The 22,452-nt window shown below is 40.7% G+C and overlaps 1 protein-coding gene across 1 annotated transcript in view; it reads right to left on the reverse strand.

Moving 5' to 3' along the window:
- LOC119378891 (uncharacterized) overlaps nucleotides 1–22,452 on the reverse strand; it is a 43,003-nt gene that overhangs the window by 16,748 nt on the left and 3,803 nt on the right. Inside the window, exons 2-9 of the mRNA XM_037647951.2 lie at nucleotides 20,931–20,976; nucleotides 17,447–17,514; nucleotides 15,247–15,345; nucleotides 12,718–12,796; nucleotides 10,814–11,073; nucleotides 8,424–8,489; nucleotides 5,413–5,452; nucleotides 1,590–1,667 (exon numbers count right to left, since the gene is read on the reverse strand). Coding sequence (XP_037503879.1) covers nucleotides 1,590–1,667; nucleotides 5,413–5,452; nucleotides 8,424–8,489; nucleotides 10,814–10,995 — 366 coding nt within the window. The 5' untranslated portion in view covers nucleotides 10,996–11,073; nucleotides 12,718–12,796; nucleotides 15,247–15,345; nucleotides 17,447–17,514; nucleotides 20,931–20,976. The remainder of the gene's footprint in view (nucleotides 1–1,589; nucleotides 1,668–5,412; nucleotides 5,453–8,423; nucleotides 8,490–10,813; nucleotides 11,074–12,717; nucleotides 12,797–15,246; nucleotides 15,346–17,446; nucleotides 17,515–20,930; nucleotides 20,977–22,452) is intronic.

Raw genomic sequence — 22,452 nt, forward strand, 5'->3', positions numbered from 1 at the left:
ACTAAAATTAATTTACGAGTAGACATTGTACTTTATGCAGCAAACCCACAGCACAGGGCACTGAAGCACCAATACCAGAAATTGAATATATATGATAAATAAAAAATCAATTCTCTGTGAGCCACTAGTATGTGTTGCTATTAGTACTAAGTCGCATAAACTGACCCTTTCTTCCTTCGCCTATACCGAAGGCATGCGACATGCAGCATTACATTCTCCCATAAGAACTGTTTACAATAGTTGTGCGGAAGATTGCTCACCGAGATCTTTTTTTTTTACCTCTGGCGTCAGCATATTAACAAAAATCAGCTGGAATGTATTACAATGATGTGGCTCTCTGAAAGCAATGGCATTCAGTACAATGAACTACCAGTAATGCACGTCTCTACTATTTCTGTCAAAACATTCCTTCTTTATCCCACAAGCATGTGTACCGAATTAGCTTAGCTTTGATATGTGCCCTTCAACTCATTTCCTTCCAAATTTCACAGGTAAAAATCAAGAGCCATTTTATTAGTTTTCAATTTCCAGAAGTTTTTCAATAAATGAATTTAATATATTGTTCTTGCTTCTTAAATTAAAAGCATAATTTTTTTCCTTTTTTCTTTTCATTCACTTGTTTCTCTCTCTCTCTGAGTTTGATCATCTGTGCATGCAAAGCATTCTTCTGTGCTCTATCCTAACAAAATGAATATGTGCACATGCTCTCACAATAATCCAAGTAGTACAAAGTTGCTACAACCTCATGCCCTTATCACTGGCAATTACATAAAGAAACCTATTTCGCTATACAAATCTCACTATGTTGCAGTGCAATCAACTAGGGAACACAGTACTAAAGGCACTTCACAACAGATAACAATCACCTTAAATACACTACAATACCACCGAGTTGTAAATAAAAGAAATATATACAAAGAAGTTACAGAAATATGGATTTAATAAGGACATGAACGTAGACACTGAAGTATGCATACAGGAACTGTCTTGCAGCACTTAAGTAGACTAGCTCAATAATATGTTACGCTGGCAGCTAATCAAGCTTCTAAGCCTAGACACTGCAAACATTTTGACCAGGAACAATGCTTCGGTGACAGTGCCTGCGGTTCGTTATTTTTCTTGCATACCTTCAAAATTAAGGGGGCAGTGAAGAAGAGACAACATCACGATGAACACTTACAAATTTTAGTACAAGTATTTCAATAGTACTATTACTAATAGTACTGTACTAACACCACTACAGGACATTCCACTTTAGAAACAAAATGCAAGACAGTAAAAGCATTGTGACACAAACAAATGAGCGAAGAACAGAGTGTAGGATAGGTCCACCTATCCGGTATTCACACAACTATTGCTTCTGGCAATGACTGTACACTGCTACTGCAGACTAGCTTTACAGATATTCAAGGCAAGAGTCCATCCTCATCACCCAAGCAGCGTCATCAATCAATGAAAAGCTCATTCTGTCATTTCCTAATACATATTTCATCTGCTTGAGAATTTGGTACACTCATTGCCCACTCCCTGTTGCAGGCTCCTCCTGCAAGAATCTCAAAACTCAGAGCAAAGTCTGGTGTGATACTCACCCGCTGTGCAAGCCATTCTCCAACTTGCTGCATTCTAGTCGTAACCACTTCATCCCACATGGTTTGTTCATCATCGATCTTCAAAGAAAGCAACAGAAAATGACGACATGTTTGCATTAAATAATGAAACCACACAGAAAGCACTGATTTCTTGCCATTTCATAACTGCATAGAAATATTGTTTTTGCAAATTAGTATTCCTGTCAAGTGCTTCCAAATCATGATATCAACAACTAAAATCACAATATTCATTACACAATAATGACCAATTGGTTGGCAGACATACAATATTTTACAGAAATAGGAAGATAAGAGGTATTCAGAGTGTTCAATGAAGCAGTAAAAGAAGAGCCAATGTGCACAACAATTTTCATACAGCATGACAAAACATTTGTGAAATGAACAGCTCAACTAAACGGCTCCGGGTGGCCCGAAAGCTTGTGCTTGACTCAGCTTGCAGGCCAAGCAGCTCAACAACCTCCTAACTCAGACGTGGGCAGGGCTCAAGCTACTCGATGTTTGTGCCAGGTGGACCGGGCCATATGCAAAGCCAGACTCAAGCTCGAAATATAGATGTTACTGTGAAATGGTTCTCCAGCATGGTTCGTGTTCATCAAGGAACTCAAGGGCAACATCAAGGAACTTTAGTACGGCGGTATTTGTGATGCAGGAGTGCCACACTTCATTGAAGCCCGAATCATCAGACAGCTTATCATTTTTACACAACAAATTGTAAGCTCTTTAGTGAAAGCTATAAAAGTTGTTAGCTTACGATTTACTTCACTATGTTAAATGCCACTTTATCGGAAAACGATATCTTGTCAATGAAACAACGGCCACATAATGTCGTGCCGCGATACCGTGGCCTCAGGCTTCTGTTTTTTTGCATCAGGTCAGGGCGGGCAGGCTCGTTCAGGGTTGCCAGGTTTGGCTACTTGGCACCAATTTGGCTAGTTTTTTAGGCCAGTGGCAGCAGAAAAAACATTTTGGCTATTTTTTGGTTAGTTTTTGTTCCCTCGATTCGAGCCAAATTATGAACATGTGGTGATGTAGCCGCTGGCGTTTGAGTATGGGATGTCAGAACATGGCAGATCAAGTATGTTTCCAGGTCCCAAAATTTAATTTAGCACTTTTAGTACACAAAAGCAAAGGTTTTTGGATGCGTCGCTTGGACTCGGGGAAAACTGTTGCAGGGAGCTTCAGTGTGCAGAAAACCTATGTGTGAACGCGACTTGAAGTGGTTATTGGAAGTGAACAAGCGCTCTGCATCCAGGGCTCTCTGCACTCATCGACATTGGGATATGGGTGTCCAAAGAACAGCTTGTGCCATTTCTTAGGATTAAGTACGAACTGTGACTCAGGAATATTAACTGATCGGATTTGTCATCACGCAAGGAACAAATTTCAGAAATGACCACAATTTATGCTTCAATCCCAGCCACTGTGACTTTGAGCACACTCATAGAGTACTGATTTTTATTGCAGCCACAAGTCGAGTCCTTTTTGCGACAGCTCAAGAAACTTTGAATCCTGCACCGAAATGATTGCTAAAGTCAACAATTTTTGCTTGAACGTCTTGATGCTATACTTATCTACATTTTCATCAAGAGGCTTTCGCATTTAGTCATTTAACTAAAAACTAGGGGTGTGCGAATATTCGAAATTTCGAATATTTTTCGAATAGGGTTTGCTATTCGATTCGATTCGCACTGGAATTTTACTATTCGAACTATTCGAACTTCCCAAAAACAAATACAGTCAACGTCCCATTGAAAGTGACACCTACAAATTTTTAATATGCTTCACCTCAGTACACCGTCGTATTGCGGCAAAGCTGCCTTTCAAGCTCCGTTACGGTCGAACTTAGTCAAGACACAACGTCCGATTGAAAGTGGTCTCGAGATTTTCAATATGCTTCGCCTCATCACACCCCCGTATTGTGGCAAAGCTGCCTTTCAAGCTCCGTTATGGTCGAACTTAGCCAAGAGACAGTCAACGTCCGATTGAAAGTGGTCTCTAGATTTTCAATATGCTTCAACCTTATCACACCCCCGTATTGCTGTAAAGCTGCCTTTCGAGCTCCGCTACGGTTGCAAATGTACGAACTCAAGAAAACGCTGGTTCCAACATGGAGATGAAAGACGTGGCAGAGGTGGGGCTCAATTAATGCTGTTTTGGACCAGAAATATGGGCAGGAAGTCCGAAAAATCGGACGCCGAAGCTTTTTAGCATCCAAAATTTCAGATGTTCTTTATATCGACGTCATAGGCAGATTTGGAACTCCGGACTTGAAGGGAGCACACTCTTGTCCGCCACATCAGTTGGGCTTCCACAGAAGTTGAAAGAGGAGGAGAGGCTGAGGAAATGGCATCTTTGCCTATCACGTGTAAAGTGTTGTCGGCAACACTTTGGTTGCACCAAATCATGTACATAAATGCAATTCGGCCTCTAGTTTGCCTCATTCTTGATAAGACAACTATGAAACACCACCCCGCCAGTGCTTCATCAACCTAGCGAAAAACACTTTCATGTTGCTATCTAGAATATGCTTAGGAATCCTCTCTAACTTTTTGTTCTGCAATTTCGCTTCGAAGTATTCGAAAAATGTGAGAAATATTCGAAAATTATTCGATTCGATTCGCACTCAATCTTTATTATTCGAATTCGCTTCGCGCCCAAAATTTTGCTATTCGCACAGCTCTACTAAAACATTGCAATTGTTTGCACACACGCATGGCTACTTTTGGCCACTTTTACTGCTCTTGGCTCAAGTTCGCTACTTTTTGGCTAGTTTTCTCATTTGTTGGCTATTTTTGGTCTTGCTGACCTGTCAACCATGGGCTTGTTGCCCTTTATTGCCGGGCACAGGCGGGTTTTCGACACAGGCAGTGGGCCAGAATTGGGCTCAGAAAGGCAGCCCGTGCACAGATCCACATCAAACTCCAGATCAATCCAGCAGCATACTGCATTTCTTTTTTTCTTTTTAAAATCAAAATTACATTCTGGAATTTGGTGTGCCAAAACCACAATATGATTATGAGGGGCAGACTCAAAATTAATCTTGATCACCTGGAGCTTTTTAAAATGCACCTAACTTTAAGTACAGATGGGCATTTCTGCATTTTGCCCCCTCTTGAAATGCGGCCGCCATGGCTGGATACTGAGCCTGTGCTCAGTAGTGCAACACCTTAGCCCTGCTAAGCCACCATGGCAGGTTTTTTTTTCCTGTTTTTGTTGCAATAATTCTGCGTTAATGAAGGAATACGAGTCATTGTTTCTTCCATTCTATAAAATAAATGGGTGTGCTATGGTTGACTTTTTTTTCTCGCTTTCCACTTTTTTGTTTCATTTCACTTTATTCTAGATCAGTTTAATCAGATTAGTTGGCGCAAGCAGCGCCAACTAATTTCTTGATTATGTTATTCATCGCAGTAAAACAACGCCGGCGAAAACAACAGACCAGACCAGGACACGTAACACAAGGCGCTCCTTCTCGTCTGGTCTGTTGTTTTCGCTGGCGCTGTTTTACTGCGATTATAAACCAACTAGCCCAAAAGTATACATCTTGACATGTTATTCATGTTTCTTTTACAATTTCATATGATTACATTATTCTTTGTGTCATGTTGAATATCTGCCATGAGACAAGTTTTTTTTTCCCCTTAATGTGGTGGCCAAAAGAGGATGAAAATGTCATTAAAACAACTATAGTGATGATCACAAGAAAATCAATTTTGAGCTTCTGATCGTAGTCTCAGAAAAGTGAATTAGCTATGGATCATGGTGATCCACTGATATGCTTGTACACGTTGGCAGCACGCACCATCTCCAGCTCTTTAGTAGGCCCATCATCAGGCGTTTCACTGCAATGGAAAAAGGAAAACTTTAATGCAATCACTAGGCAAAAAGTTATGAAGAGGCTGATCTACAGGCATTCTCAATACACATGCAATCTCACAGGATGTATAGTATAGAGTGACTGGCTATAGTGAGGCAATCTTCAGGAAGTGCCGACAAAGAAACATGGAGGATGCAAAAGCCAAGATCAAAAAGCCAAGATTAAGCAGCTGCATAGTTCTTGCCATTTATATAAGTGGTACACAAGTTTTTTTTCCTGGGAGGGTTCATAGCAGGTTTGCTGCTTGTCTATAAATCTTTTACACTAGTGACATGGGCACCAGCACACCCCTTTAAAAGAAGTTTGACAGCGATGGCGTTGTGGCCATGTCATACAGCCCATTTATGAGCTTTGGACATAAGCTTCCAAGGGTTCATAAGACGGCGCTGCGCATACACCCGCATGCAAGATTTCGCGTCTAATCACTCTAAACACATTCTAAATCATACATATTTCTATAAACCAACAAATTATTGAAATGAAAACAAGCAAGGTTGTTTTGGTTCCGATCACAGAAACGTACCAGTAAGCATGTTGGCAGCAATGCTGACAGGAATGGTGGTAAAATTGCACTTTTGCTTTGCTAGACATTTTCTGAACTATGCGCAAGCACAATAGTTGTCAAACACACTGCAGCTTTTCAATTTCTTTGAAGTTGCACTAACAACTCAAACATATTTTCTTTGTGTGTAGAAATCATGTGTAAGGTACAAGAGTCATATCTTATTCTTAAGTTTAATACATTTCAGCCAATAGGTATAAATGTCTCAAAGGGGGGCTCCTGAATCCTACCCAGATATGGTAGATACACAATGAAAACCAGTAAGACTTAAGCTTTTCTTCTAAGAATTTCTAACCGTTCTGATCACAATGAAATTCTCATTTTTAGGTGATGCTTACTTTTGAAAAGCATGATTCAGCAATATATCCGCTCCCTCTTCTATCTTTTCGATGCAGATGCTCCCTCTCACATTTTTTTCTGCTTTTTTTTTTAACTGTTGTGCTTCCTCTTTCCTTTTCCTCACCCAATTCGGCAGGCCAGCTTATCTCAATATCTGCCCTCAATCAGTCAGTCAATGTACTGTATTCAAAAATTGCCCTGCGAAGCTGATTCCCCTCAAGGGGGAGGGTCAGCTGCGGGCCACACCCACGTGGGGATATATGAAGGGCGGGCCCTTCCGCCAAATTGCAGGCCCCCTGGACAGCCCAGATTTGGGCCTCTCTGTCCAAGCTGGTGATTGCCGCCCTCCAGGCGTCCTCTGTGCTGAGAGGCTCGCCATTGTGCAGCACCGTGCATTGCCAGAACATGAGGGTAACGTGCGTCTCTCGTCGCAATAAGGGCAGTGCGGTTTTATGCTATCACTAAGTTTACTGTAAACGAAAGGAGACAGATAAGGACCCGTTTGCAGCATTCTTAGAGTGACTGACTGGGCCCTCGAGAGTTGAGTGTGGTGGAGCGGGAAGCTACGCCTTTCCAATTGACAATGTTTACCAGTTTCATTCAACATGAGGAGTGGATCAAGCTGCCAGATACCTTCTCGCAAATTAGAGGCTGTTTGCTCATCATGGTGAGATAGTTTGCATGCGCGGGCATGGGCAAACTCATTGCCAAACTTATTGGCATTAGTGATAACCGAGTGGACATGCTTGCCCAATATGTGGGCAGAAAGCGAGGTGATGTTGCCGTCAATTTCTGTGCAGTTTGGACAGCCTGCAATACTCTGGTGCAGCAAACAGGGCATAATTTGTTGTTTTAAGCTTAATAATTTAGCATTAATTTTTGCCCACACAACCCTTTCTGTTGGTAAGGATATGGGCCACCTTCTGACAGACTGACCCCATCATGAACGCTTATGCAGCAGCCCGAGGGTCAGTGAAAATGTGCGGCGCATGGGAATCGCTAAAAAGTTTACCGTGAAAGTCAGCAACCACAGCCATAAAATTGGTTGTGCCGGGGTACTGCGCTCCATCAACAAACGCAACAAGGTCAGGGCGCTTTCACTCTCCTCCTCTTCTGTTTTGGTTGGGGGAGAGTGTACAAAGCATACACATGCACGCACTAAGGTAGGCAGTTGCTGCCTTGAAGAAGACAAGACCACTTGTCGAAACGTTGGCTTCAGCGAACCCCCGTGTTCAAGAACTTTTCATCTCTTCAAGCTTCATCTTTCCCTGAACTTCTGCCTTATTTACACATGAAGTGACAACATGGCGGCACATCGCATTTCATTTGCTAAACAGGGCTTTTTGCCGCCATTTAAAATGTCTATCACATCAAAGTCGTAATCATTCATTGGCTGGCTCCTGCAACTGAAAATACGGAAGATCTTTAGTGGTACACCGTGACGTAAGCCACACAGTTGAGGGGCACAGTTAAATTTTACACAACAAAAAGTTTTCGCAGAGAGGTTGTTAAACATTTTTTTTTTGTTTCCAACCAGCAATGTTTCCATGCAAAAAGCCAGCTGCAAAAGGTAAGTTTTCTCTCGACTGATATGTTTAATGTGTCATTGAGGGATTGGGTATGTGTATGCAATGCACAAAGATTTGGTTAAACATAAACTGCAACGAATAACGAAAAAAATAAAGCTTTTCAATAGAGCTATAGAAAAATTGAAATGAAATTAGTTCATTACTTTGATAATTTCATTAAATGGAGGTTTGTTGCATCAAGGCTTGACTATGTACTACATTGTTGAAGCCCACCAGAATGCAAACGTCACATGAAAGGAAAGGGCAAAGAAAAAAGGAACTATCTTCCTCTGCTAGATGGACTGTTAATTATTTCAGCAAATCACCAATAAACAATAAACCTGCATTACAGCAATGATTATATGAAGCTAGCTTATTGTGCCTCTTGATCTCTTAAAATAGGTCTATACAAACAATGCCAGTCATCCATCTCTAGCAAGATAAATAGAAATACAATGCAAACTTACTTTTCTAATAGAAGACTCGACTTTTGCAGCTGTGTATTTGAAAATGATGCCAACTTTTCTAACAAGCTGCCGAAGGCAAAAATTGTGCAAGAAAAAGAGATCAGCCAGCATGTATGAGTGCAGTAAACATTCATTCCCCCTTCCCCTTATGAATTTCACAGAAAGTTAATGAAACATGAACACTAGTTGAAGTTATAAATAGCAAAACATGGCTGGTCATAGTTGCTGTATATTGTAACACTTGCGCTCATGTAAGGCTTAATCATCTGCTACGAAACTTTCAGAACCTGCATCTTGCTTGAGCTTCCCTGCACAGTCCACTTCGGTGCCCAATGGCACAACAAAAGTGTCAACATTGCACTGTGCCCACAATTCTTTCACATGTGCAAGAGAAACAGTACAAATTACAGAATTTGGACCTACCACTGATACATATAAATATTAAGCCAGAGGTATACTGACCACACTAGTGGAGCCATATGGTTGTGTTGTCAGGTTTATTAAACCTGAAACTCTGACTCCCACTCACGTGCACAATGCACACGCACGCGCGCACCCCCCCCCCCCACACACACACACATGTTGTTATTCATGTAAATGTATAGCGAGAGCTTGTGAGAGAGGGTTATGATGCGTCACCGAGAGCATGGCCAACAGAACCACCAGCCTCATGATGACGCCTTCATTCAGTAATAAATATAGCATCAATAGTCCCATAAAATCTTGGGGGTGCATGCACTTGGCAATTCAATGATTTTAAACAAGAAAAATGACTCCTTGCTGTTCCAACGTTTACTTCCTCTGGCGTTTTTCCTGTCAGTAGAATTATTCCTAAAAAATATTCAGCATGTTGAATATGCATTATTCGATTCCAGTACCGAAATTTTCATATATTTACACAATCCTATACATTTGCCTTCTTTCATTCATTGACTACACAGTGCACAATGCGCATGGTACCATCACATTAAGTTAAAATTACTTGTAGGTTAAAACATCAGGTTAAAATTACTATTAAACTGTGGGGTTCTACGTGTCAAAAATCACAATAAAGTAAAGAGGCACAACATAGTGGGCAACTCCAGATGACTTGATTATCTCGGGTACTTTAACCTCCACCCAAATTACACTGATGTTTTTCTTTTTTGCCGCCATTGAAGTGTGGCTGCCATAGCTGGGAATCAACCTTGCACCCTCATGCTTATTAGGGCAACTCTAGAGTCCGCAATAACAAATTACAACGTAAAGGAATTACAATACAAACTTTTTGCACCACTGAGAGCATTCAAATTTTGCCAGATTGCCATGGGATGCTTGCCGTGGGTTTAGCATGCAATGCATAATTCAGGCCCAGTGCATTGGAATCATCCCCTCTCTAATATGTATTAACCCTTGCTTGCCCAAACGCATAATTGTTCCCATTCCTGCCTTGGCCAAGCAAAAGCAGCTTGCAGTATTTCTTGAGACAAGCGAAATAGGGAACCTTCAATTACAGTACGCTCTCGATGGGACCCCAGAATTTTGTTTGAATTATCAGAGGATTGAATAATCAGAAGTTTTCCTATAATGACTCGCGGCAACATACCAACTTGTGTTGTAATGAAACATTCACACATACGTACCTACCAACCTGGGGACCTCGAAAATAGGGCGAGTCATAAAGCGGGAATGAGGGATATGTGACAAAAAGGAAATTGGTGTGTGTTATTTGTTTCTGAGGGCCACAGCAACATTATAGAGATTTTTCAGTGATTGCCAGCAAAATTTTTAGACCTCAGCAATCATACTGGTACTCATTATTACATGACATGTGCACGCGTGTGCAATTAAAGGACAAAATGGGCTGTGTCCCATGACAGCTGGTAGCCACTTCCCAGTCTTAGTACGCTTTTCTGCATGACACCAATGTATCGAGGTGAAAGTGACTTAAGCATTCCGCACACAATAGACCAAGGCCATACCGTCTGTTTTTTTTTCCTTCTTCCTCAATCAACACGTGATTATTGGTGCACATGGTTCGGGTAGTTTGACTGCTTTGTAGGCAGACAATCAGCTTTACTTGTGAGGGTTAAGGGCGCAAATGTTCGTCTAGAAGTGACAAAGACAGCATATATTTTCCGGCACGGACAAGCAAAAAGTATAAATTAACCGGATTTATGCAATATGGAGCACTGTGAATTAAGCGGCTTTAAAATACATTAAAAACAGAGCAGGCCAACAGAAAATTTGAAATTTGCCTCAGTTAAATGAAGCCTTGGATAGTAGGAATCAGTAATCGAGAGTATAGTATATTGTATAGTATAGTATATTGCGCATTAGGGTGAGGCCACATGAGGGGAGCAAACAGTAAATATTTGGCAGACATTGCAAAGTGATGAATGCTCACTAACCCTTCAATCTCCACACATTCTTCTTCAATTGATCTTTGCTCTGCTTGCAAAGCAATAGATGTGCAGGCATTTTTCCGTGTGGAAAAGTTGAATGTGCAAAGAGGCACAGCATCCCCAGTCAGGTCTACCTCATCCTTTAGTGTGTTTTCTAGCACTAACGTGGACAGCTCAGTCAGGAACATTGAGCGCCGTGGTGTTCCTGTCTGCAGCAGGACACGCGAGTTCAATTCTTGAAGGAAGAAAGCACCAGCATGGTTCTCCTGCGAGCAGCAGTTATAGCAGTGTAAATGAAATGCGAGACATTCTTTTCTGCTAATATTTACAGTCATGGTAGTCCCTTTCATGCTGGACAAAGTATTTGGAAGTATTCTGGCATCCTGGCAGCATTCAAAAAAGCACTATGCAAGCAAATGAATAACAGCACGAAAACACAAAGACATGAAGGCAACACATGCAACCATGTGGGCCTCAACCATGTGAGCCACAGAACAGGGGTATGTGCAAATGTATCCACAGTACATGTTATTGTTATTGCATTTCAGAACAGGCCAGAAATCTAAATTTGAGGCTGCCTGACAAAGCCGCAGAAATATTCAGCCTTTTCTTGTGTGTTGTGGTCTCTAAACTTTTGACGTTGACTGTACACGTTTCAGCGTGACGAATTGATGACAGCAATAGCTGCCGCTATTCATAAGCCAGTATGACAACTGAATAACTGGGCACTAAAGATTCCAGCTGCAAGGTTGTATGTCACAAACAGGAGTATGTGCAAATGCATCTTAAAATCTGCCCATGACTCCTCCCTTGCAAACAAAACAGAAGATTAGGGAAGATATATATATATATTATATAATTGTTGGTGTTTAACGCCCCAAAACCATGATATGATCACGAGGGAAGCCGTAGTGGAGGGCTCCAGAAATTTCGACCCCTTGGGTTCTTTACCATGCACCTAAATCGAAGTAAACGGGCCTCAAGCATTTTCGGCTCCACCAAAAATGCGGCTGCCACGAATGGAATTTGATCCCGCGACCTTTGGCTCAGCATTTGAGCACGATGACCACAAGACCACTGTGGTGGGTTAAGATTAGGGAAGATGGAGACTTGAAAAGATGAGAAATAGTCTTTGCTGCCCTAACGAAGATGAGTCCCCCTGCTGAAACGGTGGCTCCAGCAAAGTTCCCCGTTTGACAATTTCCCGTCCTCATTTAAACTAATACAAGTGCTTCATTCCTTGTCACAGAGAAATAGAATGACAAATTACAGCACTTTGTCCTTGTTTGCATCCTTAGTTCCCCATTACGTACACCGACTAGGTGAAAGCACCAAAGTGAATTAGTCTTTTGATGCTTTCAGCAAATTTACGATATAATAAATTGGTTGTAGTGGTTTTCCGAGCTCGTGGCAGAGAATGGTGTACAAGGGAAAGGAGGGGGTGGAGTACTGTTAGTAAAGGCAACGTAAGCTGATGCAAAAACATGCTCTGCATTCTTGAAGGATCGTAAAAAACTTTCCCCCCCCCCCCTTGTGCAAAACGAGTGCTCTCTTTAAACCAACTCGCAACGGTAATATGTCTTAGTTTGCTGTCATCATGGGAACACAAGTACTAGTGTAAAATCTTTCAGCATTTAATGAGCATGCTGAGCAAAACAGGTCTTTACAGTGGTGACCAGCAATGGCTTTTGAATGAATTAAGAGGCCTGAAGCCTGTTACTATCAACATCTACAGTAACACTCACCTTGGACAAGGTTTATGGTCATCTCCTGTAAATAGGGGCACCAGAAAGTTTAATCCACGAATCATACTGCTGACAACAGAGGCTGACTAGAGTGCCACCACCTAATGTGTAATCTGCCACAGTTGACATAAGTATTTTAACCTCAATAATGAACACCCTACTTACTTTCAGTGTTGAGATCCAGGAAAGAATCGCTTCACGAAATCCTTTGTCGGACTCTCCAAGCTGTACTGGCCAGACATTTCTGCAGAGTTGTGGACAGAAACAAGACATTTTTATTCAGATCTTAGAATAAATACACAGCGTTGGAAAAAAAAAAACACTAAAGTTTAAGGCTTGGCATAATTAGATTCAACAATTCTGTTCAAGGAGTCCTGTGATTAGGGCTGAAAGCATTATTGAAGTGGACTTTAGCAATGTGTTTAAGGTGAATACCACATCATGTCACAAATTTGCAGACAAAGAAGATGATATCAGCTAATTCCTATTAGTTGCCCCATGGGTACCTGCAGATAAGAATGAACACAAGGTTTAAAAAAACAAATTTTAAATGACCTTTCTGAAAACTATTTCCAAACTATGGTGCTTTTAGGTAAACCACATACGTCTCAGAATAATTTTGAAGTAGGTATAACAGTGCATGTAAAAACTATGAAAGTTATTTTAAAAAAAAGCTCAAATATCAAAGTCAATATGTACTGAATTTTATTATCCTCAGTTTAACTTGTCTGCAACAATAAATTCCTGAAATACAGGTATTTTGTGCCAGTTACAAGGCTTGTGATTTCTTTCCTAAAAAGTCCTGCGACTGCAAAGGGAAATAAAATATATAATTGAAACTCGATGTAACGAAGTGATGACTACACTCGAATTATTTCGTTAAATCGGGAAGTTTGTAAAATCGAGAACGGAATTTTTTGGTCCTTCGAAATCTCATATTATAATGTAGTGACACCCAAACGCTACCACGGCATTGTTATTGCCGCCAACCCACAGCTGCGCGTGTAAAACGTTCACTAGGGCGGCGTGAGCGTTGCTCGGACATGGAGCCCCCTATGTCTGGGCGATGCAGGCCAGATAGACGATCACGTGAAGTTATGACAGGCTACCGATATGCGAAGAATGCAGTGAGTGTGTGAACAGACCGAGCCAGAAAGATGAGTTGATCAGCGCCATCTGTCGCATAAACCATGAAATAACGAAAGCAACAGCCGCCGCCCCTAGCTCTATCCGGCACTTAAGAGTGCTACGACTGCCGAGTCTGTTATTATGTGCATGGGTGCAGCGTGAATCATCGTCAAAATAAAGCTATCGCCGTGACTAGGGCGCCTAGATGTTTTAACACGATAGCGTTAGAGTGCACGCTAGAAGAAAAACCCATCTCAGTCAAGTAAAGTGCGTTGTGAGGCTAGTTGTAGAACGGTAAGGAACTGCGTGATTGACGGAACACAAGAAGAAGTAGTACACAGGACTGCGCTTCCTGTGTCCTGCGTCCTGTGTACTACTTCTTCTGGTGTTCCGTCAATCGCACAGTTCCTTACCGTTCTAATGCCATCTCAGTTAAAATTAGAAGAAAATTACTGCTTTTTTACTCAACCTTTTCAGGAAAAACTTAATTAAATCGGGTTCGATGGCCAAGTTAGCTCGTTAATTCGGGTAGATGAAAACACTGAACCCCGTGGACATTTGCCGGGCAGTGGAAATTTCTTCGTGAGATCGGGAACTTCGTAAAATTGGGTTACGTTAGATCGAGTTTAAACTGTACTCATAAGACCACATTTCACTTGCTCTTTGATTGAAATAAATATTGTGACCAAGGAGTGCACAATGCCTAGGTGCACTTAAGGTTCTGAAATATTGAAATCGGTGGAAAAGTCTTTTTACGGTCAAAATTTGTATACTTATTTTAGGCAAACAAAATTCTTTTTCACCAAACTAATTCCGAAGTTAATTGTTCTGGGTCTAAAACCTGCACCTGGAATAAATTTTGTCAAGATCGGGAATGGTAAATGGGACTTCATGTTCGTTCCTATATTGACACACCCACGTATCCTTTGTGATAGGTGGCAATTCATGCATGGTTGTGCAAACCAAACAAGCGTATGCATGAAGATAATCCTCACCATATGGGTGCAGGCGAACAGACCGAGCCAGAAAGATGAGAAGAGTTGATCAGCGCTATCTGTCATATAAACCATGAAATAACGAAAGCAACAACCGCCGAAAGCAACAACCGCCGTTCAGCTTGAATAAAACCTCTTTACTAAAGTCATGCATCTCATAATGCATAGGAAGAACTGATGTCAACTGTGTGAGGAACTAAGTTCTGTGTGCAGTCATTTATAACATATGCATCCCGTACATCTAACATGTAAAGCTGTAAGGTGAGAAAACGCAACAAATTATATTTTAAATATATTCTTAATGTAGGCGTGAGAGAAAATGTTTATTGAATATGTGAAAGGAGGAACCTCCATACAAAAAAGGAAGCCATGCGTTGCAGAGCAATAGATTCTGGTCAGCTTACATTAAATGAACATTATTATTACCACCTATTACTATTATTATTATTACTTAACCTTTATATTTCAGTGCATGAGCATAATTTGAAGCAAATATATCTAAGGTCAGATGGTCACTTGCTGTAGTTAGCTTGCAAATTACACTGTACGAGAGTAAAGTAAAACATTTTACTTTAACGTCTTCTGTGCTTCCTTCTTGTCATAGGCACTGAAGAGACTGTACAGCACGTCCCGGACAGTGGCAGGAGTATTCTTGCCTAAGAAGTCATCCCTGGTTAAGAAAGAAGAAAAGCAACAATGTGTTTGCCTAAATGCCAAGCAAGTCGGTTTTCTCGAAGGGTGATGTGGCCAGCAATTACATTAAAAGCACACTCATGTCGTTTGCACATAGAAAGTGCAGCAACATTTCAGGCAATGCAGCTGAGCAGTAATTTAAGTTCAGAATCACTACAATGTCAAGAACACATTATACAAAAAACAAATCAAGAAAGACGAGAAAGAAATCATGCAATGAAAGATGTTATTCGCAGACAGACAGTTTTAATTTCTCCATTTTGTCGCAAAGCTTAGCATTTTTCAGCTAATAAACATGCAATCTGAGGTTGCAAGCAACATATGGATCTTTGTTCAGTGCGGTTGAAAACTAATAATTCAAGCTTGAACCACTTCAATTTCTGGTTAATTCAAGCTAATTCCAAATGTTCTGCTTTTTCAGCTGTATATTCAATGCATTTTAAACTACCTACTTCAAAGCACAAGTTAGTGTGAAATAGTAGCCTCTTTAGATGAAAGAATACATTAATAGGAGGAAGGTGAAGTCAAACATGATTTTTTACATTTCAAAACTGTTTTAATACTTGGTATCTTGATTATGAAGTCAACTGTGCCCTTTCACCTATATAGCGCATGTTGTGACCACTGGCTGACAAACTACCTAGTAGTACCTGTAGCATTCTGGGATATTCTTTAAAAAAAAAAAAAGCAATGAGTGTATATGTCTCTGTACATACAAAGTGATAAGTAGAGCTGTGCAAATAGCAAAATTTTGGGTGTGAAGCGAATTCGAATATTGAAGTGTGAGTGCGAATCGAATAGAATATTTTTCTAATATTTCTCGAAGATTTTTCTAATACTTCGAAGTGAAATTGCAGAAAACAAAGTTGGAGAGGATTCCTAAGCATATTCGTATGAGATAGCAACATGAAAGTGTTTCTTTTTGCTAGGTTGATGAAGCACTGGCGGGGTGGTGTTTCATAGTCGTCTTATCAAGAATGAGGCAATGTAGAGGCCGAATTGTATTTATGCGCATGATGTGGTGCAACCAAAGTGTTGGCGACAACACTTTACACGTGATAGGCAAAGATGCCATTTCCTCAGCCTCTCCACCTCTTTCAACTTCTGTGGAAGCTCAACTGATGCGGCGAACAAGGGTGTGCTCCCTTCAAGTCCAATGTTCCAAATCTGCCTTGTAGACGTCGATATATAAGAACATCTGAAATTTTGGATGCTAAAAAGCTTCGGTGTCCGATTTTTCTGACTTTCTGCCCAAATTTTAGGTGCAAAACAGTATTAATTGAGCCCCCAACCTCTGCCACATCTTTCATCTCCACGTTGGAACCAGCGTTTTCTTGAGTTAATACATTTGCGACCGTAGCGGAGCTTGAAAGGCAACTTTGCCGCGATACGGGGGTGTGTTGAGGTGAAGCATATTAAAAATCTAGGGACCACTTCCAATCGGACATTGACTGCGTCTTGACCAAGTTCGACTGTAACGGAGCTTGAAAGGCAGCTTTGCTGCAATGCGAGAGTGTAATGAGGTGAAGCATATTAAAAAATCTGAAGGGGTCACTTTCAATCTGACGTTGACTGTATTTGTCTATGGGAAGTTCAAATTGTTCGAATAGTAAAATTCCAGTGCGAATCGAATCGAATAGTAAGCACTATTCGAAAAATATTCGAAATTTCGAATATTTGCACACCCCTAGTGATAAGCTTATACCGAATCATAGCTAGGTCAATCAAGTCATTGAATTTCGCAAGATCCAAACTATCGATAATTCATACGAAAATGTGCAGTCTTGAGTGGAATTAAACAGCATTGACCACTGTGCTCCATATAAGTCACAGAGTTTCTAGCCTGTGGCAAAATGGTTGCACATTGTGGCTCATACGATAATATACAGCTAAGAAATCGCATCTTAGTTTTCAACATGCAAAGTACATCCACGCGTTGTACATAAATGTACAAAATACACCTAGTACCAAATACAAACATTGCCACAAAGTAGTACATGGTAGTAAATAAAGAAAGTTGACAGTTCTCACGATGAATACCATAATGTGTTTCAGGATATCAGAAATGAGGTGCTTACTCTTCATATCTGTCACCGCATGACGAGGTTATGTGCAGTAGGTCCAGGTTTTTTAGCAAGACTTCAGTCTGTAATAGAATAATTGTCAATTGTAAATGCTTCTTAAAATGGATTCTATGCCAGGACAAATCAATAGAGTTAATATCTGTTGTATACGAGCGAAGACAAGGATGGTCGCGTGGTGGAAAGAAAGATGATGTTCATTCATCGGTTGCATCGTTTCTCTGTGTTCTAAATACAACATATTGGCAACGAGGTTTCATGCAAGAGCAAGATTTCTGGTGATTCCTGCTGCATCACCACAATGAGCATTTCGGGATTGCAGCCACCACCACTGTTGAGGAGATTGGCAAGGTATATTGTTTAAATGGAGGGCTGCCAAGAGTCTTATCTTCATAGATGAGCTGTACTGACAAACAGCGTTTGTATTATCTTTCTTTCCAAGTGGGTAGCTACAAGCCCGATATAAGTTAGATGTGAATCTTCAGACCCTCAACTTGTGACAAAGTAGTAGCATATTTATATCCTCCTTGATGCAGCCATTCAAAATTAGTGGTGATTTCAGTGTGGATATTGGCAGCAAGATAATTAAGTGCGACTGAACAGCAATCCAATGCAATGGTTGTCTCTAACAGACACAACAGTCAGCTTGTTTTTGATTCAGCGCACACCGTTTCCATCATAACCACCACCATCACTGATGTTTCATTTGTGCCCCTGTCAGGATATTTGTGGGAGGGGAGTTTAATGCATGAATTAAACCTTTATTTCAGGGAAGGGGTCGGCTCTTGGCCGCAGTTTGGGATTAGGTGGGGAAGGGGTCAGGGACTAGGTGTGAAGAGATTGTTGGACGAACAGCATCAGTATTTAACTAGTATCAGTCCTTGTTACTTCATCGTATGCATAGGATTGTGTCTGTCTTCAGTAAAATTTCAATACAGTCGGATGGCCAACCCCTTTTACACTGCTTGAAACAGGCCACTGTGACTAGCATAATTCGTGAGTGCTTTTTGTGCTTTATCATTAGACAGGTACATTTCCTAAGGTTATAATGTCGCGTGGCAGGTGTTGGATGTTTGATCTGCCTTGCGAGAAAGCTGAGCAACTCCAAATGGGGTGGTTTAAACCTGCTCTGCATAACTCCCGACAGTGTGGGTGTCGAGAAGAAGTGTGTGGAATCATATGTCTGGCCCTGATCCATTTGTCAAGTACATGTGGCGTACGCTGCATTGGCCATAATCTTGTTAAGAAATATCTCTTGCTGGCGAGTAAGCCCGCACTTGTCGCTTATCAGAGGTGCTGGTGTAGCTTCTAATAGTCTCCGTTTACTGTCAAGTTTCATTTTTACGTTAATGTAATGCATTAGTGCTCCACTAGGAGCCTTCAACCCACAATTTTAGGTAGCAATTTAGACCTACCAGGCTTGGCGACGAACTGGGGCGTGAGGTGCTGCACGAGCAGTCAAGCCCACTTGCTTACGCGGAGACCGTATGAGTTGCCCCGTCCGTGCCAGCGCGTCCCAGTGTCCACAGAATTTCTACATTGATTTCACACTCTTGTAATCTCTTTAACTTTTCTCTAGTGTCATTGGCCACCGTATCCTCACTTGTTGGTGCTGTCAATTGGGCCACCACTTAATAGGAATCTGTCACTATGCGAAAGCTATTTCGATCACTCTCGCTTACAGTGTTCCCTGTGTCAATCAAAATGGTGTCGACTGCACCCCATATGGCCAACAGCTGTGCATGTAAGGGTGCACCACCGCGAAGCTGGCAAGTGTGATAGCCAAATGGCAAAGGACTATGAGATGCAACAGTGTTAATCACAATTATGGGAAGTAGTGGCTAGAATTATCTGAATATTGCTGTAGTAAATATTAGATGCCAGATAGATATATGCCACTGCTGTGTATAAAATCATTTTTGCAAGTGCTAGGTTTTGAATAAGGGAATTAATGTACTTTAACCAAGTTTTCTGCTGTTGAGGAGCTGTAAGCAAGGTTATCTCTTCAGACCCATAAAGTAGGAACTCGAAGATTTCCCTTAAAGGAGTGCCGACATGATTTTCAAGCACCCCAAAAGGAACATTTTTCGTTTTTATGATGTGCACTATCAACGCTCTCCACACACCGGAGCCAGACAAGCCAGACAACACATACAAAATATTTTACTTTGATTTTAAAGTTTTCGTCGCCCAGTATCTGCAAGCCAGCCCCACTGCAATGGACGTTATCACGACAAGTCAACACAGTTCACGATATCTGCGTCCTGCATGCAGCCTAAATCGCAGAAATCACTGTTAAAGTCTCTGATGACAATTCACTTGTCGTTGTTTACGGGAACCACGAACGACTAACAGCGAACTGAGAGATGTTGCTATTATGCTGCGAGTTGCTGTCTTCCCATGACGTCACACTTATGTTCACACATCATTGTAAAGCTGCCCCCTCGATACCAAAACAGAAATTGCCTTTTTAAGGTAACGGTATTAAAAATACATTCAGTGTGTTCCCAAGAACAACGACACTCTTTTTAAGGTTGTTGACACCCATGTTTTTATTTAGAGAAACAACCCGAAATTATTTAAAACTCATGTCAGTACTCCTTTAACATAAGAACCATTACCAAAAGATGATACTACTAGTACTTTACTATGACACTTCATGTAAATGCCCTCCTTGTAGATGACCCTCAGTCCAAATACCTTCACAGTGCCTGTGTGTCGGGCATATAACTTGGTGATGTTAACGACTTAACAATCTCGCTTAACCTAATGTGGCTCTTGATACTAATGTGGCTCTTTAAGCTTCAAATGTTGACCAAATCAGGCAAATACCATCAGTTATTGATCAACACTTGAATGGTAAATGACAAACCCGTTTTTCAACATTAAGTATTCCTTATCTTGGTTTTCATTAAGGTTGTATCAAACAAAGAAACAAGCCTTTAAAATTCCCTTCTTTCGTTTATCTACTTATGGTATGCCCGATTTAATACAATATCTTTTGTTAATGTGTCTTTATATTGTGACCATAAGTACTTGCTTATTTATTTAAATGCCTCAAAGGACCCCTTCCAAAGGGGTTTGCATTAGGGTGTGAGCAAACAAGACATAGGGTTAATAAAACATTGATTCTATGGCTTTTCTAAATTTGTCCGTGTTGGAATGGTGAATCATGTTTTATTGACTACAAATATCTTGTATAAAATCCGATTACCAGGGGTTTCAGTAATACTAATAGCCACACTGGTCATATTTCGATGTAGAAAAATGATCGAGGTCCGTGTACTGTGCAGTTCAGTGCACGCAGACCCTAGGTTGTCTAAATTATCGGGATCTCCACCCATAGCTGAAAGCCCAATGACCAACCAACCAATAGGAATTCATGCAATCTGATGTTGCAAGACGACCGGGACAAAAACGAACAGTACCGAATTGCCACGAAATATAAAACACTTTATACACAAAATACACACTTTCCTACCTCTTCGTTCCTCTGGGCCTCGAAAATCAGAAAAGAGGTAAATGAACTGCAACAAAAAAAAAGAGGGGGGGGGGGGGCAGTCATTACCACAATGCACCAAGAGAAAATGTCATTTGCTACCAAGTGATTTAACCACTAGTACATATGGTCAATTATTCCTGCAAAGGTTTTTTATTTATTTATCATTATTTTTTTGTATTTGGCGGTGGTGATGTAGCATGCCAGGTCAACCTCCAGGGTGTTAGCTTACACAAATACTACATATGGAACATGTCCTAGAAATAGCGAAGCACTCCTAAGTGCTATGGTAAAAAGCACAGCTGAAAACAACAACCGGTTCATTAACCCTTTGAGACGCTTTGTACACAATTGTGTACAGCACTTGTTCTTGCTATGTGTGTTGACTAGTGGCTAAGAAAGAGCAAGATACATCGAGATTTGGATGAAATGAACCTCCTGCGCAAGAACATCTCATCATTTAACTTCACTTTGCAGTGTATTGTTGCATATTATCACTTTCCTGAAGGCACTACCATGTTCGACGAGTAGTTTGACAGGCTGCTTTCTGTGAACAATGACAAAAGTATTATTTTTCTTTGCTTCAAAATGAACATGACCGAAAACAAATTTTCACTGTATTTCTAGACTGAGATTTGATTCCACTTATGCAAAAACGGATCATGAATGTTTTCAGGGTAAATAGATATTTAATTACAATTCAGTTGAGATTGGTTACTGTAAAATGCATAAATAAATGCTATATGACAATATTCTTGTTGCAATAGAATATCGAATGCCGTGCAATAATGTTGCGTAAATTTGACGCATAGACAGACAGTTCTTCATAGGTGGCATGATCTGAAAGGGTTAATGCTGAAGCTTAAGCAAATGTACCGTGGATGGCATGAGGCTAATGGGGTTCTTCATGCTGCTATTTATTTTCCATAGCATTTACTTTTAAATGCCAGTTCGGTAGCTTAAGTTTTTCTGCATGATGAAGCATTATAACACTCAATTAAAGGATTTTGCAATGTCTGTTTAGTTAGCGCGCTTGCTTAACCCCTTGAGACGCTTTGTACACGATTGTGTGACTAGTGGCTAAGAGCAAGATGCACTGAGCTTTGAATCAAGTGTGTAATACATGTGTCTTCATTTAACTTCATTTTGCAGTCTACTCGTGCATATGATCACGTTGCTGAAGGGACCATGTTCGACGTGCCGCTTCCCGCGAGCCACGTCAAAGGTATAATTTTTTGCTCCAAATGAATATAATCGTAAATCAAATTGCACTACATTTCTAGCCAGAGATTTGATTTTATTTATGAAAAAACAGAGCTTGAATGACTTCAGGATAGGTAGATATTTACAATGTAATTAGGTTTAATTACTATGACACACAAAATCAGTGTATTAAGACATTATTTTTGTTGAAATTAATATCATATCCAGTACCTGCCAATTTGATGCATATAAAGATAGTTTTTCATAGGTAGCAGCTCAATAAAGGATTAAAATGAAGCAG

Source organism: Rhipicephalus sanguineus, chromosome 1 (genome assembly GCF_013339695.2).
Source record: "Rhipicephalus sanguineus isolate Rsan-2018 chromosome 1, BIME_Rsan_1.4, whole genome shotgun sequence".
NCBI classification, from domain to species: Eukaryota; Metazoa; Arthropoda; class Arachnida; order Ixodida; family Ixodidae; genus Rhipicephalus; species Rhipicephalus sanguineus.